This window comes from Misgurnus anguillicaudatus, chromosome 8 (genome assembly GCF_027580225.2).
Source record: "Misgurnus anguillicaudatus chromosome 8, ASM2758022v2, whole genome shotgun sequence".
Classification (NCBI taxonomy): domain Eukaryota; kingdom Metazoa; phylum Chordata; class Actinopteri; order Cypriniformes; family Cobitidae; genus Misgurnus; species Misgurnus anguillicaudatus.
In genome coordinates this window covers 14,058,262-14,080,796 of record NC_073344.2, presented here as the reverse complement: position 1 = coordinate 14,080,796, position 22,535 = coordinate 14,058,262, and the positions used below count along the sequence as shown (strand labels likewise).

Sequence of the window (22,535 nt, the reverse complement as noted above, 5' to 3'; positions counted from 1 at the left end):
CATGCAACCATTGGATATAATAACCCAGCAGTTTGGTTCAAACATCTCAGCATTGGGTCAATTTTATCCCAGTGGTGTGTTCTGTCCAATATTTACCCAGAATGGGTTAAAAATGACCCAGACATTTTAAAAGTGATCAATACAATTTTTCCAATAAAAAATGTATCCACTCATTTCTCATGTGATATACTGTAAAATCCTTTACATTTTAGATTTTTTTTCATAAGCTGATCAGGGCAAATAATGTGACCCTGGTCATAAGGGTGATTTTATGTATAAATAAAGATTTATACATCATCTGCAGAGATACAACTATTTGAAAATCTGGAATTTGAGGGTACAAAAAATCTAAATATTAAGAAAATCTCCTTTTAAAAGTCCCTAGCAACTGCATCCCGTTACAAAATAAAGTTTTGATATATTTACGGTAGAAATTTTACAAAATATCTACACATGATCTTTACATAATATCCTAAAGATTTTTAAAAAATCTAATTTTGACCCATACAATGTATTGTTGGCTATTGCTACAAATGAAGAGTTTGGTTCCAAAATGCAATAAATTCATTTTGACAAATTTATGTAAAAACGTGTTTTCTATACCAAGAATGTGACAAGATGAAAACCACTATTTTCTGTTACAAACTTTCACATAGCATGTTTAGGTTATAAAAACATAAAAAATTCAAATCCAACTTGATTTTGAAAGATTTATTATAAAAACGAATTATTTTTTTCCAAAATGCTATAAATCTATTTAATCAATGTATAAATGTGCATTTATCTTTGCCATTTTATATTCATTTAGTTCACTAGTGGTATACACTGATTAAAAAAATAAACATTAATGGCATTAATCAAAACACTTACTTTGTCATATTAAGATCACTGTCATTGCTGCGGTTATACTTGACGTCGTCGCTTAACATTTTTACAGCGATTAGCTGTAAAAATGTTTTGGTCCTGCTCGATTTTCGTTGACTTTCAGTAAAATCATGGAAAGTTTTTCATAAGATCCCCTGGGTGTCAATGTGTTAGCATCACAGAAACTTGATGCTGTCGGGAGAACAAGCACCCGTTATTAGATGTTGATGGCTTACATTTCTTTCCCATCACAGAAAACCATCACAGGTTTATCAATGCCATCAAAGTATTATTTTGCTTTTGTTTGTTTGTTGATCACGAAGTACAAAGTAGATGAGGAATACTAGGATTCCGTGTACTCAACGCGCCATTATTGTTTGTTTACATTGCGTGGAATGGTGCGCTGTAATTTGTGGAGCGGATTTATTGCATTCTGTAGAAAATAAGGAGTGGCGTTTATCACGTTTTGGGAAAAAAGGGAGAAAAGATGACAGAATAAAACGGCGGATATTGGATTTTGCGTAAAATTAAGTATTTACTTTTAAATACTGACCTGATATAATACTGATTTTGGCAGAAACTCTTTTTTTTTCAAAAATGGCGTTTAACGCGTTTTGGAACCAAACTCTTCAAATATACCCGTGCGACTTAAAGGCGGGGTGCATAATCTCTGAAAGCAAATGTTGACATTTGAAATCACCTGAACAAACACGCCCCTACCCCAATAGAATCTGGACCTTTTTTTAAAAACCCGTCCCACACATACACAACCCAGGCAACAATGTAGTTTGGTAGTAGACATGCTGATTGGCTACAAGTGTGTTTTGGTACTCGGCCCGAGTCCCATTTCCAAAGTGTTTTTCAAAAATCATGCACCCCGCCTTTAAGACTTTAGGGTCCAGGGTCATAAATGTGTAGCATTGGCAATAGTTACCAAATATGATTTCACCGCATTATTTACAGAACACTTTGTGCCAGAACTGTGACGCGATTTGTTTTCAGCAAGCTTTAAAAAAAACCTTCTAAATATTCATTCAGGGTTTTAATACAGGATTTGCCGCATAAAAATGCACTGTAATTCATTTCAGATTAATTCATAGACTAATGACTGCTTGCTTGGGTTGTTTTTATTGGGTTTATTTGTATTCTTGTGCTTTGTGCCGACAATAAATTAAATAAGCGCATGTGATGCATAGTGGGTCTCAAACTGGTTTTCGACGTTTTGAGAATCATTTTACATAAACATTATCTATCCCCTATTATCATTACACTCAGTACTTTTTCATATACATTATCAATCTTTATTTCTTTTGGATACCTGTATTCATCTGTATTTCATTTGCATTTGAGTAACAAGCTTATCTTTAATATGATCACCTAAACAGGGGGAGGGTGGCAAGCCTGGAGTCCCAGGGAGAGACGGTGTTCCAGGAAAAGATGGTCTGCCAGGGCTACCTGGAAAACAGGTGAGCATTCAGACGTCCTCCTTAGCATTAATAAAGAAATATGAGTGATAGTTTCATGATTTTTCGCCCCTTTTATTTGTTTGCTTTCTTGTCTTTATCATTCTGTCCAGTATCTTATTATTTGTTTCTCTCTGTCATTTTTGCAGGGTATTGCTGGATCCTCTGGCCCCCCAGGATCTAAAGGAGAGCAGGGTGACAGCGGCCCACCAGGAAAGGTGTGTATATTCGCGTATGTGGGCATCTTCATATGCGGATTTGCACGTAATGTGTGGTTTGATTGTCACAATGCTTTTAATTCTCATCCTGTTCTATTTATTCATCTTGCTTTGTTTCCTCTCTGTGCTGCAGTCTGTCACCGGACCCCCTGGAATGAAGGGTGAGATGGTGAGTTGTTGCCATGGTAACCTTATAGGGAACACTGTAAAGATCAACCTGTCCCACCTGCTTGTCAGATAATCGTATTTGAAGCAAACATTATTATATTTTATAGCTCTGCATACGTGAGCTTATCTACAGATCTGCCGTGTTGTCAATGTTAAATGCCAACTCAGAAGTGTTGCAATAAACCTCGGACAAGTAAAGACTTTACCTTAAAGGAAAACACCCAGTTTTTCAATATTTTACTTTGTTCTTACCTCAACTTAGATGAATTAATACATACCTTTTTTTTTCAATGTGTGCACTTTTAATCTTTGTACAGGGCTTTTTGAATGTGTTGGCATTTAGCCTAGCCCCATTCATTCCTATGGCTCCAAACAAAAGTTTTATTTTGTGCGACCATACTTACTCATGTAACTACTCATGTAACAGTCTTTAAATAGGGAAAACATGGAAGTGTTTGGTGGCTTCTAAATTCATCCCTGTTTGGATCCTATGGAATAAATGGGGCTAGGCTAAATGCTAACACATTCACGAGGCGCTGTACAAAGATTAAAAGTGCACGCAATCTTTTTGATAGGTATGTATTAATTTGTCTAAGTTGAGTGAAGAACATAGGAAAAGATGGAAAAACGATGGTGTTTTCCTTTAAGCTTCATTTATATGAGTGTAATATGCTGTGAAAAAACCTTCAGGTCTGTTTGTGCAGTTTAAATTTATTAGTTTCATGTGTTGCAACCTCCTGTTTGTTGTTGTTTGTATGTTTCATCATACAAATTAAGTTAGTTTTACCACTGCTTTGATTTACAACCTTGTGTTAAATGGGACGTTCTGTGTACTCTGTAGACGGACATCACCTAATTTGTATCCTAGTAAAGTCTTAAGCATGTTAATGTGAGACTTATATACAGCATGCATAGAACTTAACATGTTTTTTTAACCTGAAACATCCTTTAATATTTTTGTTTGTTTCTTATCTAGTTAATATAATCTAAAGTGTGTAACTCTGCAGTGACACAAATCCTCTGTAATTGTGCCCTACTTATAGATTCGGTGTGAGATATTACCACTAATATGCTTTGCAAATCTCCCATATATTTATCGATAATTGTTGGGAAAAAATATATATGACGTGACAGGGAGGTAATCTACTGTCGCCTGTTAGCACAATAAATGCCACAGGCGAAATCCATCACCTGCCTTCAGTCCCCAGCAAAACACTTCCAGCAGTAACTAATCTGCCGGGAGATGCCTTGCACTGTTTCACTTGTGCCGAAATGTTTATAATATCTAAAAAATATACAGCATGTTCCCTGAAAGATTCGGGATGTGCCGAACACATAAACAGAATAAACAGAACTCAAGTTGACATATGCATCCATTCAGTACTGTACAGTACCAGTTCTCCTAAAACAAGTAGATTCTGCTTTGCACTTCACCATGATTTAGTTGTAGGTGTATTTTTTGTATGAATTTACTGCTTTGTTAGCTCATATATTGGCATATATTTGTTTAAGGGTACTCCTGGTCAGACATTGCCGGGTAGCATTGGAGAAAGAGGCCTTACCGGATTACCGGTAAGTTTTAGTCATTGTTTACTCTCTTTGGATCCATCTATTCATTCTGATGTTTTTATATTCATTTTAATACATTTGCTCGCGTTTGAGTTTCTATACCCCATCTGCAAAGTTTGTTTGGGTATTACTTTAATGACGCCTCTTTTTGTGTTTCAGGGGCCGAAGGGAGACAAGGGCCCGGCAGGTATCAAAGGAGACAAAGTAAGTATTACAGATATTAGATGGTGCAAACAAGCACACAGACACTATAGAAATGGGATGATAATGTGTTGTTTACTTACAGGGTTCAATAGGTGATCCTGGAGATCCTGGGGAGAGTGTGAGTTTCTGCATTCATTTAAGATACAGAATGACCGACACTTTTACACCGTCTGTTTCATTTTCCTCTTAATGCATGTATCCTCAAAAGACCTTTTTACGCTAATCTATTAGGGAGAGAGAGGACCATCAGGACCAAAAGGAGTCAAAGGGGAGGCTGGAGTGGGCATGACTGGACCTCCAGGACAGCTTGGGCCTGTTGGATTAAAGGTATTTGACAAGTACTTATATTTGACAAGTAGTCTGTATTTTACGTGTATGGGAACGTATGTGCACGGTCGAACACACAACCTTGCAAAGTATCATTTATTTGACTCATACGTGTACACAGACGTTCTCCTAGGCTACATACTACATTCTCCTGCAGGCACAACCTACACATACAATGTATGGAGGGTTTTGAAAATGTGGCGGTACAGTACACACGCATTCTTCTGATGAAAAAAAATTTATTCAGACCCTCACGTATGTGAGCCTGCACACATGGACATTGACGTGGACATTAAACCGACAAAGAAGACTACTATAGTAGCCACCTAGAACACCTTGGAAACCCATTTTTGGACCTAACTTGGAGCAATTCCCATTTTTTTGCCTGGGGCAACACCAATACATGTTAACATTTAGTGATTATGTAAATTATTTATCTATTCTAGGGTGATCCTGGCCTTCCAGGTTCTCCGGGTCCTCCAGGGCCACGTGGTTTGGATGGGACTCCAGGACTGGCCGGGCAGAGAGGTGAAGCAGGTCAGCCAGGACCTCCTGGAGCACCAGGAGAAAGGGTTAGTAGAGTCACTTTACATAACATAATACGTTTCCAATGGTTTTCATTACACAAAGAAATTTGTACAATACTGTCATAGTTGAAAATGCACGTTTTAGTGTCTATTTGCTTTTTAAATTCAACTTGTACATTATCTGTTCAAGGGTCTCCAAGGATTTATAGGCAAAGCAGGAAACCCTGGAACAACAGGACCTGTTGGACCACCTGGACCCCCTGTAAGTTGTGTTTTCATGTGCGTATTTCTTATACCATGACTTATTTGCCCATCCATTTGTGGTACTCAATAGTGTCCTTGTGTTTATATTAGGGTACTCCAGGACTTGCAGGACTTAGGGGTGATAAGGTTAGTAAATATTACTTATTATATACAGTATATCGCAGTGGATATATCATGATTCTTTTTTCACAATATTGCATAAATAGTTCATTTCAAGAGTTCTGTATATGTGATGGAACACAAAACCATATATATATTAAATTTTTGTGAGTGGATGCAGTGCTAAGGTCTTCATTTGTACAACTTTAAAGGATTATTCATTTTTCTTTAAAAAAATCCAGATACTTTACTCACCACCATGTCATCCAAAATGTTAATGTCTTTCTTTGTTCAGTCGCGAAGAAATTGTGTTTTTTGAGGAAAACATTCCAGGATTTTTCTAATTTTAATGGACTTTAATGGACACCAACACGTAACAGTTTTAATGCAGTTAAAAATTGCAATTTCAAAGGACTCTAAACAATCTCAAACGAGGCATAAGGGTCTTATCTAGCAAAACGATTTTCATTTTTGACAAGAAAATAAAAAATATGCACTTTTAAACCACAACTTCTCATCTATCTCCGGTCCTGTGATGCGCCAGCGCGATCTCACGCAATACGTCATCACGTCAAGAGGTCACGGATGACGTATGCGAAAATAAGCCCCAGTGTTTACAAGTGTGGAGAAAGAGGAATGTTCCGACATTGTTGTATGTCGAATGATACTAATTAATGTCTTTGTGTCAGTTTATTGTTTAAAATGGTCCGCAAATGTGCGTTTCATATAGGTAACACGTGACCTTTCTACGGCATTGCGCAATTATGTGAGGTCACGCTGGCGGTTCACAGGACCGAAGGAAGACAAGAAGTCGTGGTTTAAAAGTGCATATTTTTAATTTTTCTTGTCAAAAATGACAACGTTTCACTAGATAAGACCCTTATGCCTCGTTTGAGATCGTTTAAACTTCATTAAACCGCAATTTTAAATTGCATTTAAACTGTTAAGTTTTGGGGTCCATTAAAGTCCATTAAAATTAGAACAATCCTGGAATGTTTTCCTCAAAAAACATAATTTCTTCTTGACTGAACAAAGAAAGACATCAACATTTTTGATGACATGGTGGTGAGTAAATTATCTTGATTTTTTTTTTAAGAAATGGCCTAATCCTTTAAAGGCGATTTTCTCAATATTTCGATATGTATCATTGATAATATTGTTTTTATAAAGTAACACAAATTATATAAATACAAAATATGAAAATTATATAAATAAAAAAAATTGAACTATTTTTGGAACACTAATTGAAACTCTAAAACAATGTGTAATTCAATACATCAGCCCATTTTCCCCAAAAGGTCACATTTCCTTTCTTCCATTCAAGCATACACGATGCTCTTTTGAAAACTGGCAAATCATACATGGGTCATCTGGTTTTGAACAATCCTGCAGGGTCCTGCTATTAAAGCAAAAGGCTTGCATAAATTCGAATATAATTTCCACTTTAGCTTTTGAATAAAATTCAAATTGTTATACTAATATTAATATTGGTAATAGGAGATTTTGCAGAAAAGAAAATTTTTAAAAAGTGTCTCTATAAGGTGCTGCATTGGATAATCCAACACACAGTGGCCTGGTTTTCATTACAGATTTGCTTAAAACGTTTGCGATATTTCTTTATGTCGATAAAAACCATTGCAAAATGACAGTGCTTCCATTAACCAATATTAAACCAAACTTTTCATCTCGTGATAAGTCATTCTTAAGCCCAAAGTATAATCAGTTGTTTTTTACGTTTATGCCAACGTACATGCACAGTCGGACGCAAGCCTTGCAAAGTATAGTTTGACTCGTGCATGTACACAGACGTTCACCATTTGCAATGCAATGTAGCACGAAATGCAATGCGTGCTACATACTACATTCTCCTGTAGGGGCATGCACGACCTACACGTACAGTTTACGCAGGGTTTCAAAAATCTGTACAGTAAGCGCGCAATCTTCTGATAACGAAAAGTCCATTACACGCACTGTATGCGGACCCCCGCGTATACACAAAAAATTGACTATACTTCAGCCTTCAAAGTCATGGTGACAGATGTTTTTAGGTTTACGTATATCACAGCCACTGCACTAGCCATTATTTTTATTCTAAGGAGATGCAAATGTGTTATCCAAGCATCCATGGCAAGGAAAGACGCCTTATACTTTATAGCAGCCATGTATGAGGTGTTTCTGGGAGGTTATAGTACACAACTTTGCATCTTTAAATGCCAAAACTGTTTTCATTGCAGTTTTGCAATATACAGTGTAATTGCCTGAAAACCACCTCATGTGAGCGTAAAAACTTTTCGCGAAATTGACATGTTTCCATTGGGAGTATTTTCAGTTTCAATTTAAAGGCTAATGGAAACTGGTGTCTCTCATGTTTGGCATAGTTTCAGTTGTGATACAAGTACTAGATTGTTATCTATGTTGAGTAGTGAGCAATTTCCTGCTATAGAATCTAGTGTACTTGAAGAACAAATTCATTCTCTCTTTCTCTTCTTCTCTGTGCAATGTCTCTATTCAGGGTGAAATTGGTGTAGGAGTGCCAGGTGCCAGAGGAGAGAGAGGTGACCCAGGACCTCGGGTAAAGTCCACGACTATTAACCTTATTATGAGCATTTGCATGGATTCATGGATGCATTAAATTTCCAGCCTCTAATGGTGCGCACAACTTTCTAATATTCGTAGGGAGAAGAAGGTCGGGCTGGACTAGACGGCGAAAGAGGCGCTACTGTAAATATAATTATATTTCCAATTCAACACATTCAGCACTCGCTTATCTTTTACCCCACCACCACCCTCCAGTTGTCTGTACATGGTAATGTCAATTACCCCCCAAAACATCTCTTGATCAGACTCATTGATCTAAGCCCTCATCCGGATAGACCCATACAAGAGAGCCGATGCACGGAGAGAGCACAGTCTTTGTACTCTTCACACTTTATATTCAGGGCTATGATGTGTTCATCTCCCACTCACTGCAATTTCAAAGCCATTATGAGTCAGGGCCTCTCGCAGTGCCGTACATCTTCGGTCCACGCTTGCCTGCATGCAAACACTCAGGAAATGCTGATTGTCCCTCTTCTCATCTTTCTGTCCCACTGACAGGGTCCTGCAGGCAGCAAAGGCAACAGAGGAGATAAGGTGCGTGTCACTTGTCCAATATTCCTCCAACTGTCTCGCACTGTCAAAAAGGAAATAGTTGTCAGGAAATGCATGCATTTAGATCCATATGTTTAACATCATCTATTATTTTTCCAGGGTGAACAAGGTCCTTCAGGATTTAAAGGAGAGAAGGTGATGTGTATCACCCTCAAGGGATTTATTTTATATATTACGTATTATTGTTTGTTATATATATACTATAGTCTAATTTTAAAATATATTCCATAGTAGGTTATAATGTCACCGTATTTGATTTTGAATATTTTCGTTCTTCAAGGGAGAAACTCTCCTGGTAGGTGGGCCTCCGGGGGAAAAGGGAATTAAAGGAGAAACGGGAGTCACATGTAACTTTAAGCTGTGCCAGGTTTTTAAGTGCTTTGTGCAATGTTGGCTTACTATAAAAGATTTAACTCTGATATAAAGGTTGGATGACTGGGGGGCTCTATTATCTTTTGAGAGCATATGCCTATGAGAATTGGCGATAAAGCATTCATTTGTCAGGGTCTATAGATTGTTAATGAGTCAGGAAGCAGCAGGATAGAGACTTTGGTGGATCAATGTAAAGTAATCAGTTGTATCGATCACATATTCACATCAGGGAGACAGAGGACCTAAAGGTGCACAGGGTGACAAGGGTGCCAAAGGACAAGAAGGACCACCGGGGGAACAGGTCAGTGTGTTTATCATTTTTTGTGTGTTGCACTTAAAGGCATACTTCAGCCAAATATCAAAATTACCCAATGATTTACCCAAGCAATCTGAGATATTGCAGACGAGCACATTTGGAGTTATTTTAGTAATATATGTCCTTGCTCTTCCAAGCTTTATATTGGTAGAAAACGGGGAACAACTTCTGACTTTTAAAGGTGGAATACGTAGAATTTTTACCACTAGATGGCGCCACACAATACACAATAACATCAAATGACGTTGTTTAATGACACTCTGAAGCAGCGTGGAATTATGGGATTTGTAGTCTTTAACTCAACCGCTGATGGCCATCAATCAGACGCGAACGAGAAATCACGTTGATGGATAAGGTAATCAAGTCTTATAAATGTTGTGTTTGATGACATAGTTTATTTAATTATGTAAGTTTATATGTGATGTTCAAAACGAAATTTTTAGTCATAGATGTTACAGTATTAGTCCAAATTCGATGGTTAACACAGCACAGAATTAAGTTTTCAACTTACAATCTACAATGATTTTTCACATAATGTATTGACAGTACAAATCTTATTGTGAAGTGTCTTAACCCTTTTACTGTCACCGTTCCTCCTGAGGAACACCTGACTTTACTTCAATATTTTGGATGTAAATGTTTATCTAATCGTGACAAACTATATATCTTTGGAAAGGTCTAAGCCTCTAGAATACAGATATTTTCAGTGTTTTATAAAATAAATTATGTAGGGAGAGTAATTGATTCATTTATGATAAGAGTGCACCTAAAACATTGATAATCCTACTATATGTCACATGTCACCTTAAATTGTCTTCTTTAAAACAAGACCAAGATTAGGCTTCTAGCCCAAAAAATGCCAGAGTTATATTCATTTGAAGTGCAAATCAACTTTTCACCCCCCCCACTCAAAAGGGTGGAGTGACAGTTATGGGGTTAAAATGACCATTTATATTGCTGTACAATATCTCTTGATGTGCATATCGTCCGCGGGAAGACGCGCTGATTACAATCTACACACTAATGTTGTGATCAATATAATAGCATACGTTTTTTCAAGGGTTACAAATCAAAACAACTCACCCATCGCGTAAAACACAAGCAGGATCAGAATCTCTGTCTAGTTAAATGTTGTCGCAAAGTTCTCTCTATCCAGATAATGCAACACCAAATTGATCCTCATTCTTTCCCTCGTTTTGTTCCAAACTCGTCTTGGGTCGTTTGGTTGGCCCGTACGCTTACTGGAGCTGTGTTTGCCTACACGACCAGCTGCAGACGGTAAAGAGTAATCAATAAGTCCATAAGCAAGCGCGTAGCCCAACAGGTGCTAACGCATAGTTCCGCATTTGTCCACGACAAAATATTTAATAACTTTATAACTCGCTTCCGGAAACAGCGCCATCTTGCCTCACACGTTTCACGCAAGAGTTTTAGCATAGTGAGCATTCATTGCCCAGTCCCTTCAGAAAAACGTGATTATGCGATTGCGCATATTTGTGCAGGGTCGCATTTTTTCAAATACGCCGCACTTTCACAGCATAAATTGCAGATTTCTGTGCACAAAATATGTGGGGCTTGCATGATTTCATAATCCCCGCATTTTTGTAGCAAAAATCATATATCATATTTCATATATCTTAGCAGAAAGTTGAAAATTTGCATTTACTTCACACAAGCGCAGCCATGTCCCCTGTTGCCATGGGAACGTTATGAAGTAACCTGATTATGTAACTTGAACCGCAATGAAAAGCTGCAAAAGATGCAAACAGTTTTGCCAAGTTCCCGCAGTTTTTGCAAGTTCCCGCAGTTTTTGCAAGTCCCCGCAGTTTTTGCAAGTCCCCGCAGTTTTTGCAAGTCCCCGCAGTTTTTGCAAGTTCCCGCAGTTATTTACAAGTTTCCGCAGTTTTTACAAGTTCCCGCAATTTTTCCAAATTCCTGCCGCAATTTTTCCAAGTTCCCGCAATTTTTCCAAGTTCCCGCAATTTCATTGCATAAAATAAATTGCATAAATATCTCGCATATTCCATCGTATTTTTTAAAGAAAAAGTTCTGCAAGATCAAGGATTTTTGCCCGCAACAATCACAAAAAAACTGGAAGGACTGATTGCCATGGGTATGTTGTGTAGTGACTCGCGAATCACTCTCGTCCAAGATGCCATTGTTACCGGAAGCTAGTTTATAAAGTTTAAAATATGAATATTTCTCTTATAATATTGCATTGATTACTCGCAAAGACCTTTATCAACCTTTTATTCTGTGAAGGACTGATGCAATTTTTTGGGTTTCAAAGTCAAAAGTTGTTCCCTGATCCCTGTTTTTTCCCATTATATGCTTGGAAGAGCAAAGGCATTTACTTAAATAACTCCAAATGTACTCATCTGAAAGATGAAGGACATATGTAACTCGGTTGGATTGCTTGAGGGTAGGTACATCATGGGTTAATTTTGATATTTGGTTGGATTATCGATTTAATGAAGATCCATACCTGATGTGTTTTGTTCGTGTATGAGTCATCGCCATATACTGTATGTGTCTATTTTTTTCTTAAACAGATGCAGAACAAGTACAGTGGCTTAAAATTAATATAGAAAGATCATTTTGACTTCAATAACTTTTGAATTTGAGCTCTTCTATACCTCTGATAGAGAAAATTACTTGTGTCACTTTCTCAGGGAAAAGCTAGAAGACTTTCTCATTTGTTCCCCATTTAATCTGATTGCAGATTTCATTAGTGTTTCTGGGTAATATTTGCAGGGTCTCAGAGGAGAACCAGGAGAGCGAGGTTCCACTGGCTTCCAAGGAGCTCGTGGTCCTGGTGGTCAGAAGGTGAAACATTTTCTTTATACATTAATTTATATGAAGACATGCATATGCAAACACACACTCAAACAAATATACACACATATACATATGCATTGACGTCTTCTCTCTACATATTTGAATATGTGTGTGTGTGTGTGTGTTTCTGCGTGTATGTGATATTGATCTTTAATGATTTGTAGGGGGAAGCAGGTCAGCCAGGCGTCCCAGGAGAATCGGTCCGTATTCTTTTTCCGAAAACCTATAACATCAATGCATGAACTGACTGGCCCATGTCACCATGATCCTTTATTTTCGCTCTGTTTTCTACAGGGTACACCTGGTAAAGATGGCCTGCCCGGCATGAGAGGAGAGAAGGGGGAGACGGGCCACGTAGGTCTGCGAGGCCTCAAGGTGTGTGTGCATCTTTGTGTTTGTCACTTTGATTAAAACTCAAACTGACACTTGCAAGCTTTGTCTGTAACCTTGAAGAGACATTCAGTCCAGATGATCACACTGCACAGTCCGGATCCCGTGCCAGCATCCGATATCCATCTGCATATGTACCCGGAGCCATCAAAATTTTGTTTTTGAGCTTGTATGCGTGCGTGTGTTGAGGAATTGATTTGCCGAGTGCAGTGAGGCACACGTTGTATGAATCATTCCTCTCAGGGATACATGGGCAACTGCAGATGCGGTACTAGTCGCCCTTCAGCCATAGACAACATGCGCACGCACGCATAATAGATCAACTTTTTTAAGCATCCTTGATAAATCTCGGCCCACTAATGAGACTGTGTGTGTGTGTAAGTGTGTGTATGTGCGTGACTGACAGGTGAATGGTGCTTTACTCTATAGATCACATATCTCATTAAGCCGTGTCACATTGAGTGATTGACAGCTTAACTGACTTCTAATGGTTACAGGGAGAGCGAGGTCCCAAGGGGGCATGTGGATTAAGCGGACCGAATGGTGACAAGGTGAGTAATAGAAAGACATTGAGAAAAAGAGTGAGAGGCAAGTTGTGCGTGAGAGCTTTGTGTTGGGGAGTGATGCATTGTGCTTGTTCATAGGGGGATGCTGGGATTAATGGCAGACCAGGATTGCCAGGGAGGAAAGGAGAGCAGGTATTTACACACACATTTATAAGTTTTGGGGATGTATGCAGTTCCAATATTTTGCCATAATAAAAGCTATTTTCAGGGTGACGTAGGGCCTTCAGGTCCCCCAGGAAGCCCCGGGAAGGAGGGACTCATTGGAGCCAAGGTAAGAGATTGTTGCATAGGAGATTTAGGCTGTATTATGTAACAGGTTATTATGGTTTAGTGTTAAATTGCATTCTTTTTTATTATTTTAAAGGGGACCTTTAAAAAATCTGACTTTTCCATGTTTAAGTACTATTATTGGGTCTCCAGTGCTTCTATTAACATAGAAAATTTGATAAAGAACAACCCAGTAACTTAGTTTTGGTAAACCATTCTTTGCAAACATGTGAAAAATAGGTAATTGAAATTTGGCTCCCCTTGTGATGTTTAAAGGGGACCTTATTATAATAATATCACCCCTTAATCTGCACTATCCAACCACCACACTGCCATTTAGTGCAAAGAGAGAGAATAATTGATAAAAGGAAACTCATTTTCCAGCACCCCTAGAGTTAAACATTTAATTTTTACCGTTTTGGAATCCATTCAGCTGATCTTCGGGTCTGGCGGTACCCCTTTTAGCATAGCTTAGCATAATCCATTGAATCTGATTGGACCATTAGCATCGTGCAAAAAATAACCAGAGAGTTTCGATATTTTTCCCATTTAAAACTTGACTCTTCTGCAGTTACATCGTGTACTAAGACCAACGGAAAATTTTAAGTTGTGACTTTACTCTATAGCTCACATATCTCATTGAGCCGTGTCACATTGAGTGATTGACAACTGGCTATGAACTATACTCTCATTCCGGTGTAATAATCAAGGACTTCGCTGCTGTAACATTGCTGCAGCAGGCGTAGTGATATTACACAGTGCCCCAAATAGTCCACTTGGTTACTTTCAATAGCCAGATACTATTTTCAGGCACTGGGTAACCTCTTTGGTTATTTTTTAGCGCGATGCTAATGGTCTAATCAGATTCAATGAATTATGCTAAGCTATGCTAAAAGTGGTGCCGCCAGACCCGGAGATTAGCTGAATGGATTCCAAGGCGTTAAAAATCAAATGTTTAACTCTAGACGAGCTGGAAAATTAATTTTTTTCAAAAAAGTGGAGTGTTCATTTAACAAACCACCATTATGGCGATCAGTGTTTGCATTTCATCAGCTCATTTTTTATTTAAAAGGACACACCCAATAATGGCACATTTTTGCTCACCCCTCCAAATTGGCAATTTTAACATGCCATAATAAATGGTATTTTGAGTTAAAACTTCACATACTGTATATACTCTGTGGACACCAAAGATTTATTTTACATCTTAAAAACATTTTGTGAAATGTCCCCTTTAAGTGGCAATGAAGCAGTGCATAGCAAGTTTAAACAAACTGTGTGATGATCCCCAGGGTGACAGAGGCTTTGATGGAGTTACAGGACCAAAGGGAACACAGGGAGATAAAGGTGAAAGAGTGAGTATACCAACCCCGTACAGTAACCTCCCCTACTGTTCTGTGTTTATCTCAGCAAGGCCGAACATTTTGCCTTCCGCTTGCTTTCTTTAGGGCCCACCCGGTATACCTGGAGCTCCAGGTCCGAGAGGTACAGATGGACCCCCTGGTTTAACAGGCCCTCAAGGGCCTGCTGGAGGTAAAGGCCCTGAGGGACTGCAGGGACAAAAGGTATCAAACTTGCTGTGTATTTCTGTACATGTGCACAGGGACATTTTTTGATCTTTTATTAAACTTTATATTTATAAGGAAGCTTAACACATTAAATGTTAACTACAGGGAGAACGAGGTCCTACAGGGCCTGCCATGGTTGGCCCACGTGGCATCCCTGGCATCCCGGGAGACAGGGGAGAACAGGTGACAATATTTCCCATACGCACATTTTTTTTGCCATACACCTCTTTTCTGTCTTAAATGTCTCTGTGCCTTTGTATCAGGGGGAGACGGGTCTTGACGGACCTAAAGGAGACAGAGGAGAACCAGGCATGACGGTCAGAACAATAGACATTTGTGCATTTTAATGCTGATACCTGCTAGCCTAATTTTGAGTCTTCAAGATAAAAACCAGTGACTGGTTGCATGTTTCTATTTAAAGGAAGATGAGATTCGGGGTTATGTTCGAACTGAAATGAATCTTCATTGTGGTGAGTGGCTCTTTGTTGTAAATAAATGAGGATTATAAATAGTCACATACAAAATAAGTCAAAATAATCATAATCAATTCTCTATTGTTCCTTCTCGCTCTGTCTCTCTCTTTCCTAAGCTTGTGGAGGTAAGTGAACTTAAATAGGCTCAGTATTGCCAGTAGACATTTTCCTATCATTGCATCAGTCCCAAACTCATGTGCACAGTGAACTAACAGTACTCCTGTACTGTATGCAACTGTCTTGCGTGGGTTTTATGAACTATTTTTGTGTGTTCTGGGTTGTGTCCACATGACTAAACTTCAGGGGTTTGGGGGTCCTTGTTTGTTGATCTAGTGCATGAAGTGTAAATACAGCTTTGGTTGCATGAATTCCTGTGTGAGTGTATTTCTTCGTAATGGTGTGAGCGTGTGTGGTCCCCGATGGGTTTTGCTGTCTGGCGTTTGTGTGATTCATTGTAGGCGTGTTCTCAGGTGTTCAGGATGGTCAGGTCCCTGTGCCAGTGCAGACTTATCGAGGTCGCTCCTCCACGTCCCCTGAGCACTCATTAATCCGTGGGGACGAGGAGGGTGAGTCTTATCCTTCATGTATTCTTCGTCTTCTTCACCTTACTTTAAAACTCATTTTGTCCTTCACTTTTTTGCATTACTTATTATCTTTAGAGTACAAGTTCACCCGAAATGAAAGTACATTTACTCAAATGTATTTTAAACCTGAAGTGTTTTTCTTCTGCTGAATTCAAAAGAACATCATTTAGTGTGACAGGGGCTGTCAAGCTTCAAAAAAGCACCATAAAGCTGTGTTCCTATAGCTTTTGTGGCTATTGATTTTGACTGAATAATGTTATTTTCGCTCCATCTCTCAGATGGCACATTTTAAGTTTCCATACTATATATCCAATCAGGAATTGATATGAAAATATTTAAAAGATATGGCAGCTGGGAAAGATTTTCATTCAATCAAGGTAAATTGTGGTGAATAACAACTTTAGTATGTTCTTTACACAAAGCTGTCTGGCTTTAGTAGACATGGCATGAATCATACAGTATAGATGTATTATGGGTCTATTTATGGTGCTTTTACTTGACAGCATCTGGTCACTGTTCGCTTTCATTTGACAAAGTGCTTTAAAACATCACCTTTTGTGTTCCACAGAAGAAAAGAGTAAATGATGACCGAATTTTTATTTTGGGTGCACTAACCATTTCACTCTACCTTTCAACATCAACATAACATACGAGATATGTTAAATACATGCTCGTATTTAACACTATCTAGTTGCACATGTACCTATCGATCATTTTAGACTAAGATATTGGTATTCCAAACTCTGAGATTGCCAATACGTGTTGTTTATATATCCATGCATGTTTGTTTTCAGGTCAAAAGCTACGTGTTGTGATGAACACAAATGATCCAGACTATGAGCACATTTACTCTATAGAAACCTATGATGATGATGCTCCAATAGTGGACACTGTTGACTATGACACCACTTTGAATAAAAGTCAGGGTATGATCGAATTTCCTTTAAAAGAACCAAAAAGTGAGTATGAGGGTGCATATGCGGACACAGTATAATCTATGAATGTTTTGACAGGTGTCTCTGTGGATTCATTAAAAGATAAAAGGACAAAAAGAGAAGTTAAAAGTAAAGGTAAGTCATCACTTACAGTATGATTCATCATGATTACTTCACTTTCATAAAAAAGTCCTGATAATTTGCTCACCCCCATGTTATCTATATTTTAATTCTTTTATGAAAGTGGAAGTCTAGTCTCATAAGAACATCTACGTAGCCTTATCACAAATATGTGCCACTATAATAATACCGCTGCATTTAAAAAAAATACAATGTGCACACTGTTACTGCTTGACTGTAAGTTTTGCATCATACTGTATGTTGAGAAAGACAAAACAGAAATTCTATAGACATGTACCACACTTTTGTTGACATGTCTGTCCTCAAATGCCTTACAATAGCTGTTGATGATGACAGGCTATCATAATTCTGCACTCTGTAATTGGCCTCCATGGTTCCTAGCTGCGCTCACTTCCTGTTGTTTGTCTGTGTATCTTCAGCATGTTGTCAACTCACTGACTCATCTGTATGACAGCTCTTAGTATGAGATTGCCCACCACAGACAAGAACAGAACATTTGTACAGATGTTCTCACAACTATATGAAAATATATGAAATAATGACGTGCTTAAAAGCTGAAAGAGTTTGGTTCCAAAACGCGATAAACGCCATTTAAAAAATTTTTTAGTTAACGTCAAAATCAGTATTAAAAGTGGTCCGTATTAAAAAATTAATTCTTAATTGTACACAAAATTCAATATCCGCCGTGTTATTCTGTCATCGTTTCTCCCTTTTTTCCCAAAATGCGATAAACGCCACTCCTCCTTCTCTGCAGACTGAAATATATTCGCTCAACAAATCACAGTGCACCATGCATTGTAAACAATAAGGGCGGTGCTTTGAAAACACAAAGGGCTCTATCATACACCCGGCGCAATGTGGCGCAATGCACGACGCAAGTGTCTTTTGCTAGTTTCAACCCTGCGCAATTATCATTTTCACGTTTATCGCCACGTTGTTTAAATAGCAAATGCATTTGCGCCCACTTTTGCGCCCATGGGCGTTCTGGTCTGAAAACGAGGTGTGTTCAGACGCATTGTTGGTGCGTTGCTATTTTGAGGCAACTAAAATAGACTACACCATTGACCAACAAAAACCTGGTCTAAAGTCAATGGCCCAATATATTTTTTGTTATTTAAAGAGCGCAGTAAATTATGCGCCTATAAATGGGGCGACAACACAGGCTTGAATGTAAAAGATTATTATTGAGTCTCTTGGACATAAATGAGGACCGATTATGAGACGTTAGAAGGCGCAAAGAGCTGCTTGTAGCCTGGAAAGTAAATAAATGCTTTGCTTTAAACAAATGCATATATTTTTAAATGTTTTTAATTGCTACCTTACGGATTTATTGTATATGATGACACTGTACATGTGGATATGGTGAGATGAGAAACATTTTAAGTAATGCTTTGTAAAAATCCCATGGCACTGTTCTAGTGCTGAAACACTTCAGCTCTCCGCACGTTTGTAAATTCTTTATCTCTTGTTTGTTACAAATAAAGTATTTTTTAGAGTTCAAACCTTTTCTTGCATATTTGCAAATTATTTTATGAGATTACAATGATTATGTAGGATATCAATACATTTACAGCAATTAAAAGCTTGCTATTTGTACTTCTATGACTGTAAGAAAACGTCTTTTAAAGGTTTTAATCCAAAAAATTAAAATTTCAATAAAAATGAAAACAACAATTTTTTTTACATTTTTCTTAAACTGGGGGTCTTCTTCCTCCGCTTAGTTTTTCAGTTTACAAAGTCCATCATCTAAAGAGGGATTAGACATAGCGCCAGCGCAACTGGTTTTTAAAGGGTTTGAGAGATAAGACTCTCATTGGTTTATTGCACGTTACGCCCAAAACACACCCATTGCTCTATAGGAAAATATGAACAACCTTTTTCGACCATACGCTCGGCGCACAAACCATTTTTTCCCGTCGTTAAATTAGCAAAAGTGGCATTGGACACGCCCATTTAGACCATGCGCCGTGCGCTATAGACAATACGCTTAGATCGTATAGGGCCCATAGAATCCTAGTTTTCCTCATCTACTCTGTACTTTGTGATCAACAAACAAACAAAATAATACTTTGATGGCATTGCTAAACCTGTGGTGGTTTTCTGTGATGGGGAAGAAACGTAAACCATCAAATAATTTACGCGAGAGGCACTCGGGAGACGGAAAAATGTTGGCTGTTGATTGTTGCATCAAACTTCTGTCATGCTAACACATGGACCCAAGGGGATCTTATGAAAAACTTTCCATTTTTTTACTCGAAGTCAACGAAAATAGCATTTATTGCATTTTGCGGAAAATAATCAGTTTTTATAATAAATCTTTGAAAATCAAATTATGGATTTGAATTTTTAATGTTATAACCTAAAGATGCTACAGTATGTAAAAGGTTGTAACAGAAAATATTGGTTTTCATCTTGTCACTTTCTTGGTATAGAAAACAAATTTTTACCGAAATTAGTCAAAATTGATTTATTGCTAAATAACTTTTTGTGCATACTGTATGGACAGCGTGTGTAAAAGCTGTTTAATTTGTTAAAGTGCTCAACTTCCATTGCCAGTTTGAGTCCGTTTGGAGTGGGTTTGAGTTGGACCTCTTAAAATGGATTCATTGGCTTGTGTAGACGTGTTGGATGTGATGTATGTCTTAGAAACAAAAGAGGAATTGCTGAATATCCATCATTCTCTGTTGTTTACTTTACAGTACTGTTTATGTGTGTATGTTTATTAGACTCATGCATCATGCCGATGGATGAGGGTGACTGCAATCGCTATACTCTTCGCTGGTACTTTAATTCTGAGGTGGGCGACTGTAGACCTTTTATCTACAGCGGCTGCAAAGGAAACGCTAACCGCTATTTACAGAAAGAAGAGTGTGAGCAACACTGTCTCCCACAGTAAGAAGGTACATTAACACTCGATGACTAATACACACAGATAATGGCTGTACAGTCATTAGCATGTTTTTTTTTTTCATTTTAAACATTAAAGGGATAGTTCTGAAAGTTCTGTCATGTCTTTCTAAGTCTGTATGAGTTTCTTTATTCTGTTGAACACAAATGTAGATATATTAATTAGTACCCAGTCTCACAAAATTATGTAACTATAGTCGTGTAATTTTTTTATTCTTTTTCGTGATACTGTCACGAATTTCCGTGTTTTTTCGTGATCGTATCACAAATTTCTGTTTATGTGTGATTGTCACGTATTGGTTACTCAACTGCTATTTTCAAACCATTTCAAACCATCGGTTTAGGGTTAGATGTGTTGGTTGCATTAGGATGTCACTTGAAGTATTGGTTTATACTATTTTTTTTTATTATTTTTTTCTTCTAAATTTTAAAACATTATCGCCTAGCATTAGGGTTAGAGTTGGGTTTGGGTAAGGATGTCATTTTATGTAAATCTAACCCTAAACCGAAGCGAAAATGGTAAGAAATTAAGACAAAAAAGTAACCAATACGTGACAATGACACATAAACAGAAATTTGTGATACGATCACGAAAAAATGCAGAAATTTGTGACAGTATCATGAAAAAGTTTTAAAAAAATTATGTGACTTTAGGTAAGGAATTTCATGTGACTGGGCTGTTTAATCAATGATGGTAACCAAACAGTTGACAGCACCCATTGACTTCCATAGCAGTGACGGTTCGTGACTGCTCGTGTCATATGTGTTACTTGCGTTTTCAAAATATGTGTTTTTTGCATCATGTGAATGCATGTGCATCACATGATTTGTCAAAATAAGTGCCCGCTGCACACGCGTCAAAACCGTTAATGATAAAAGAGACGCTCACATTCACAAAATACACTCAAGACATGAGATTATGTGAGTATCTGGCACATGCGATCGTTTCTTTTATCATAAACCCTTTAGACGCGTCTGCAGCAGGCACTTACTTTGACAGGACATGTAATGCACACAGGATCTTTGACGCGCAGAACACATATTTTGAAATTACAAACCACACATGGCGGGCTACATACATGTTGTGACGAACTTCGCATCGAGCGCCCTCGAAAAAAGAAGTCACCGGCCGTCAGGGGCGTAGCCAGAATTTTATCCTAAAATGAGGGGGCAACTCATATGATGTAGATGGCACATTGTCACCGAATATTAATGAACTCTCATGGGAAGATGACAGCGTAAGTTACGCACAACAGCGTGTGACATGAGCAGCATTTTGATTGGTCAATCTATCAATCAGACTAAGAAATAAAAATTTTCTTATTTTTCTTGTTTTTCCTACTATGGAAGTCGATGGGTAATGCCAATTGTGTGCTTACAATCTTATCAAAATCGCATCTTTTGTGTTCAACATTTAAATTTTTGGGTGAACTATCCTTTTATCTATATGGGATCATGCAAAAAATCGCATTGTTTGTTTTTTTGTTATAGATTTGTGTTTTAACTTGAAGACAAGACTTGTAAGCAGATCTGAAACTACAATATATTAAAAGATAAACCTCAGTGTTGGACACTGCCGAAATGCACAGAAGATGTTTAGAAATCTTAAAGGTAAAGATTCACATCATTGCTTATTCACAACTGCTCAAGCAAGTTTAAGTATATTTTCTTTATTTATTTTGTGTCTATCGAGCTGTTGTTTGACATAGTGTACTGTCTGGGTGCTTTTGTTAAGATCAAAATAATTGGGCAAATGGTAGGGTGCAGACTCTGTATACTTACAGTACTTTAGTCAAAACAGCATATCATTGTCTTTAATTATTTTGTACATGAAATGAACACATTATTTCAGGTGCTAAAACATGTAAGGTTTCACACTTTCCAATTCAAGAATCGATCTTAGACTGGTTCCTAGAGCAAGTCTATGTTGTACAAAATCGTACTGTAAATGTAGATCTGTATTTTTATTAGCTTGAAATTCAAATGAATGTTCTTGTATTAGCAGATGCTGCATGTTTACTTAAACTCTAAAACAAATGGTGCTATTGTTAAAGCTATTTTTATATTGTTGGTTGATTTTTTTTTATGTTGTCTTGTATTGCATTGATCGTTCAGTATTTGTGTTCCACGAAGAACACCAATTCTGTTTATTCGGCAACAAAACAGTTTACATTTTCTTTGTGTTTTAATAGCAAAGGTCTACTCTTTTATCTACATAGGCATTTACAATAAACTCACAATAAATTTTGGCTTGTTCCACACAGTCTGGAGTGATCCGTCTGATCTTTATATAACGCTGACATTTAAAGGGATTAAATAAACATT

General features: G+C 37.7%; 1 protein-coding gene across 1 annotated transcript in view; it reads left to right on the top strand.

The window, feature by feature from the left end:
- The window catches only part of col7a1 (collagen, type VII, alpha 1), a 100,809-nt gene extending 78,336 nt beyond the window's left edge, over positions 1 to 22,473 (top strand). The window contains exons 88-119 of the mRNA XM_073870349.1: positions 2,250 to 2,330; positions 2,477 to 2,545; positions 2,679 to 2,714; positions 4,226 to 4,285; positions 4,442 to 4,486; positions 4,569 to 4,604; positions 4,718 to 4,813; positions 5,260 to 5,385; positions 5,531 to 5,602; positions 5,695 to 5,730; positions 8,216 to 8,275; positions 8,380 to 8,424; positions 8,800 to 8,835; positions 8,953 to 8,988; positions 9,134 to 9,194; positions 9,459 to 9,526; positions 12,296 to 12,367; positions 12,544 to 12,579; positions 12,674 to 12,754; positions 13,267 to 13,320; positions 13,414 to 13,467; positions 13,544 to 13,606; positions 14,895 to 14,957; positions 15,051 to 15,167; positions 15,276 to 15,353; positions 15,434 to 15,487; positions 15,592 to 15,640; positions 16,114 to 16,209; positions 17,022 to 17,153; positions 17,241 to 17,297; positions 20,030 to 20,203; positions 21,702 to 22,473. Coding sequence (XP_073726450.1) covers positions 2,250 to 2,330; positions 2,477 to 2,545; positions 2,679 to 2,714; positions 4,226 to 4,285; positions 4,442 to 4,486; positions 4,569 to 4,604; positions 4,718 to 4,813; positions 5,260 to 5,385; positions 5,531 to 5,602; positions 5,695 to 5,730; positions 8,216 to 8,275; positions 8,380 to 8,424; positions 8,800 to 8,835; positions 8,953 to 8,988; positions 9,134 to 9,194; positions 9,459 to 9,526; positions 12,296 to 12,367; positions 12,544 to 12,579; positions 12,674 to 12,754; positions 13,267 to 13,320; positions 13,414 to 13,467; positions 13,544 to 13,606; positions 14,895 to 14,957; positions 15,051 to 15,167; positions 15,276 to 15,353; positions 15,434 to 15,487; positions 15,592 to 15,640; positions 16,114 to 16,209; positions 17,022 to 17,153; positions 17,241 to 17,297; positions 20,030 to 20,199 — 2,139 coding nt within the window. The 3' untranslated portion in view covers positions 20,200 to 20,203; positions 21,702 to 22,473. The remainder of the gene's footprint in view (positions 1 to 2,249; positions 2,331 to 2,476; positions 2,546 to 2,678; positions 2,715 to 4,225; positions 4,286 to 4,441; positions 4,487 to 4,568; positions 4,605 to 4,717; positions 4,814 to 5,259; positions 5,386 to 5,530; positions 5,603 to 5,694; positions 5,731 to 8,215; positions 8,276 to 8,379; positions 8,425 to 8,799; positions 8,836 to 8,952; positions 8,989 to 9,133; positions 9,195 to 9,458; positions 9,527 to 12,295; positions 12,368 to 12,543; positions 12,580 to 12,673; positions 12,755 to 13,266; positions 13,321 to 13,413; positions 13,468 to 13,543; positions 13,607 to 14,894; positions 14,958 to 15,050; positions 15,168 to 15,275; positions 15,354 to 15,433; positions 15,488 to 15,591; positions 15,641 to 16,113; positions 16,210 to 17,021; positions 17,154 to 17,240; positions 17,298 to 20,029; positions 20,204 to 21,701) is intronic.
- Positions 22,474 to 22,535: the final 62 nt, after the last annotated feature.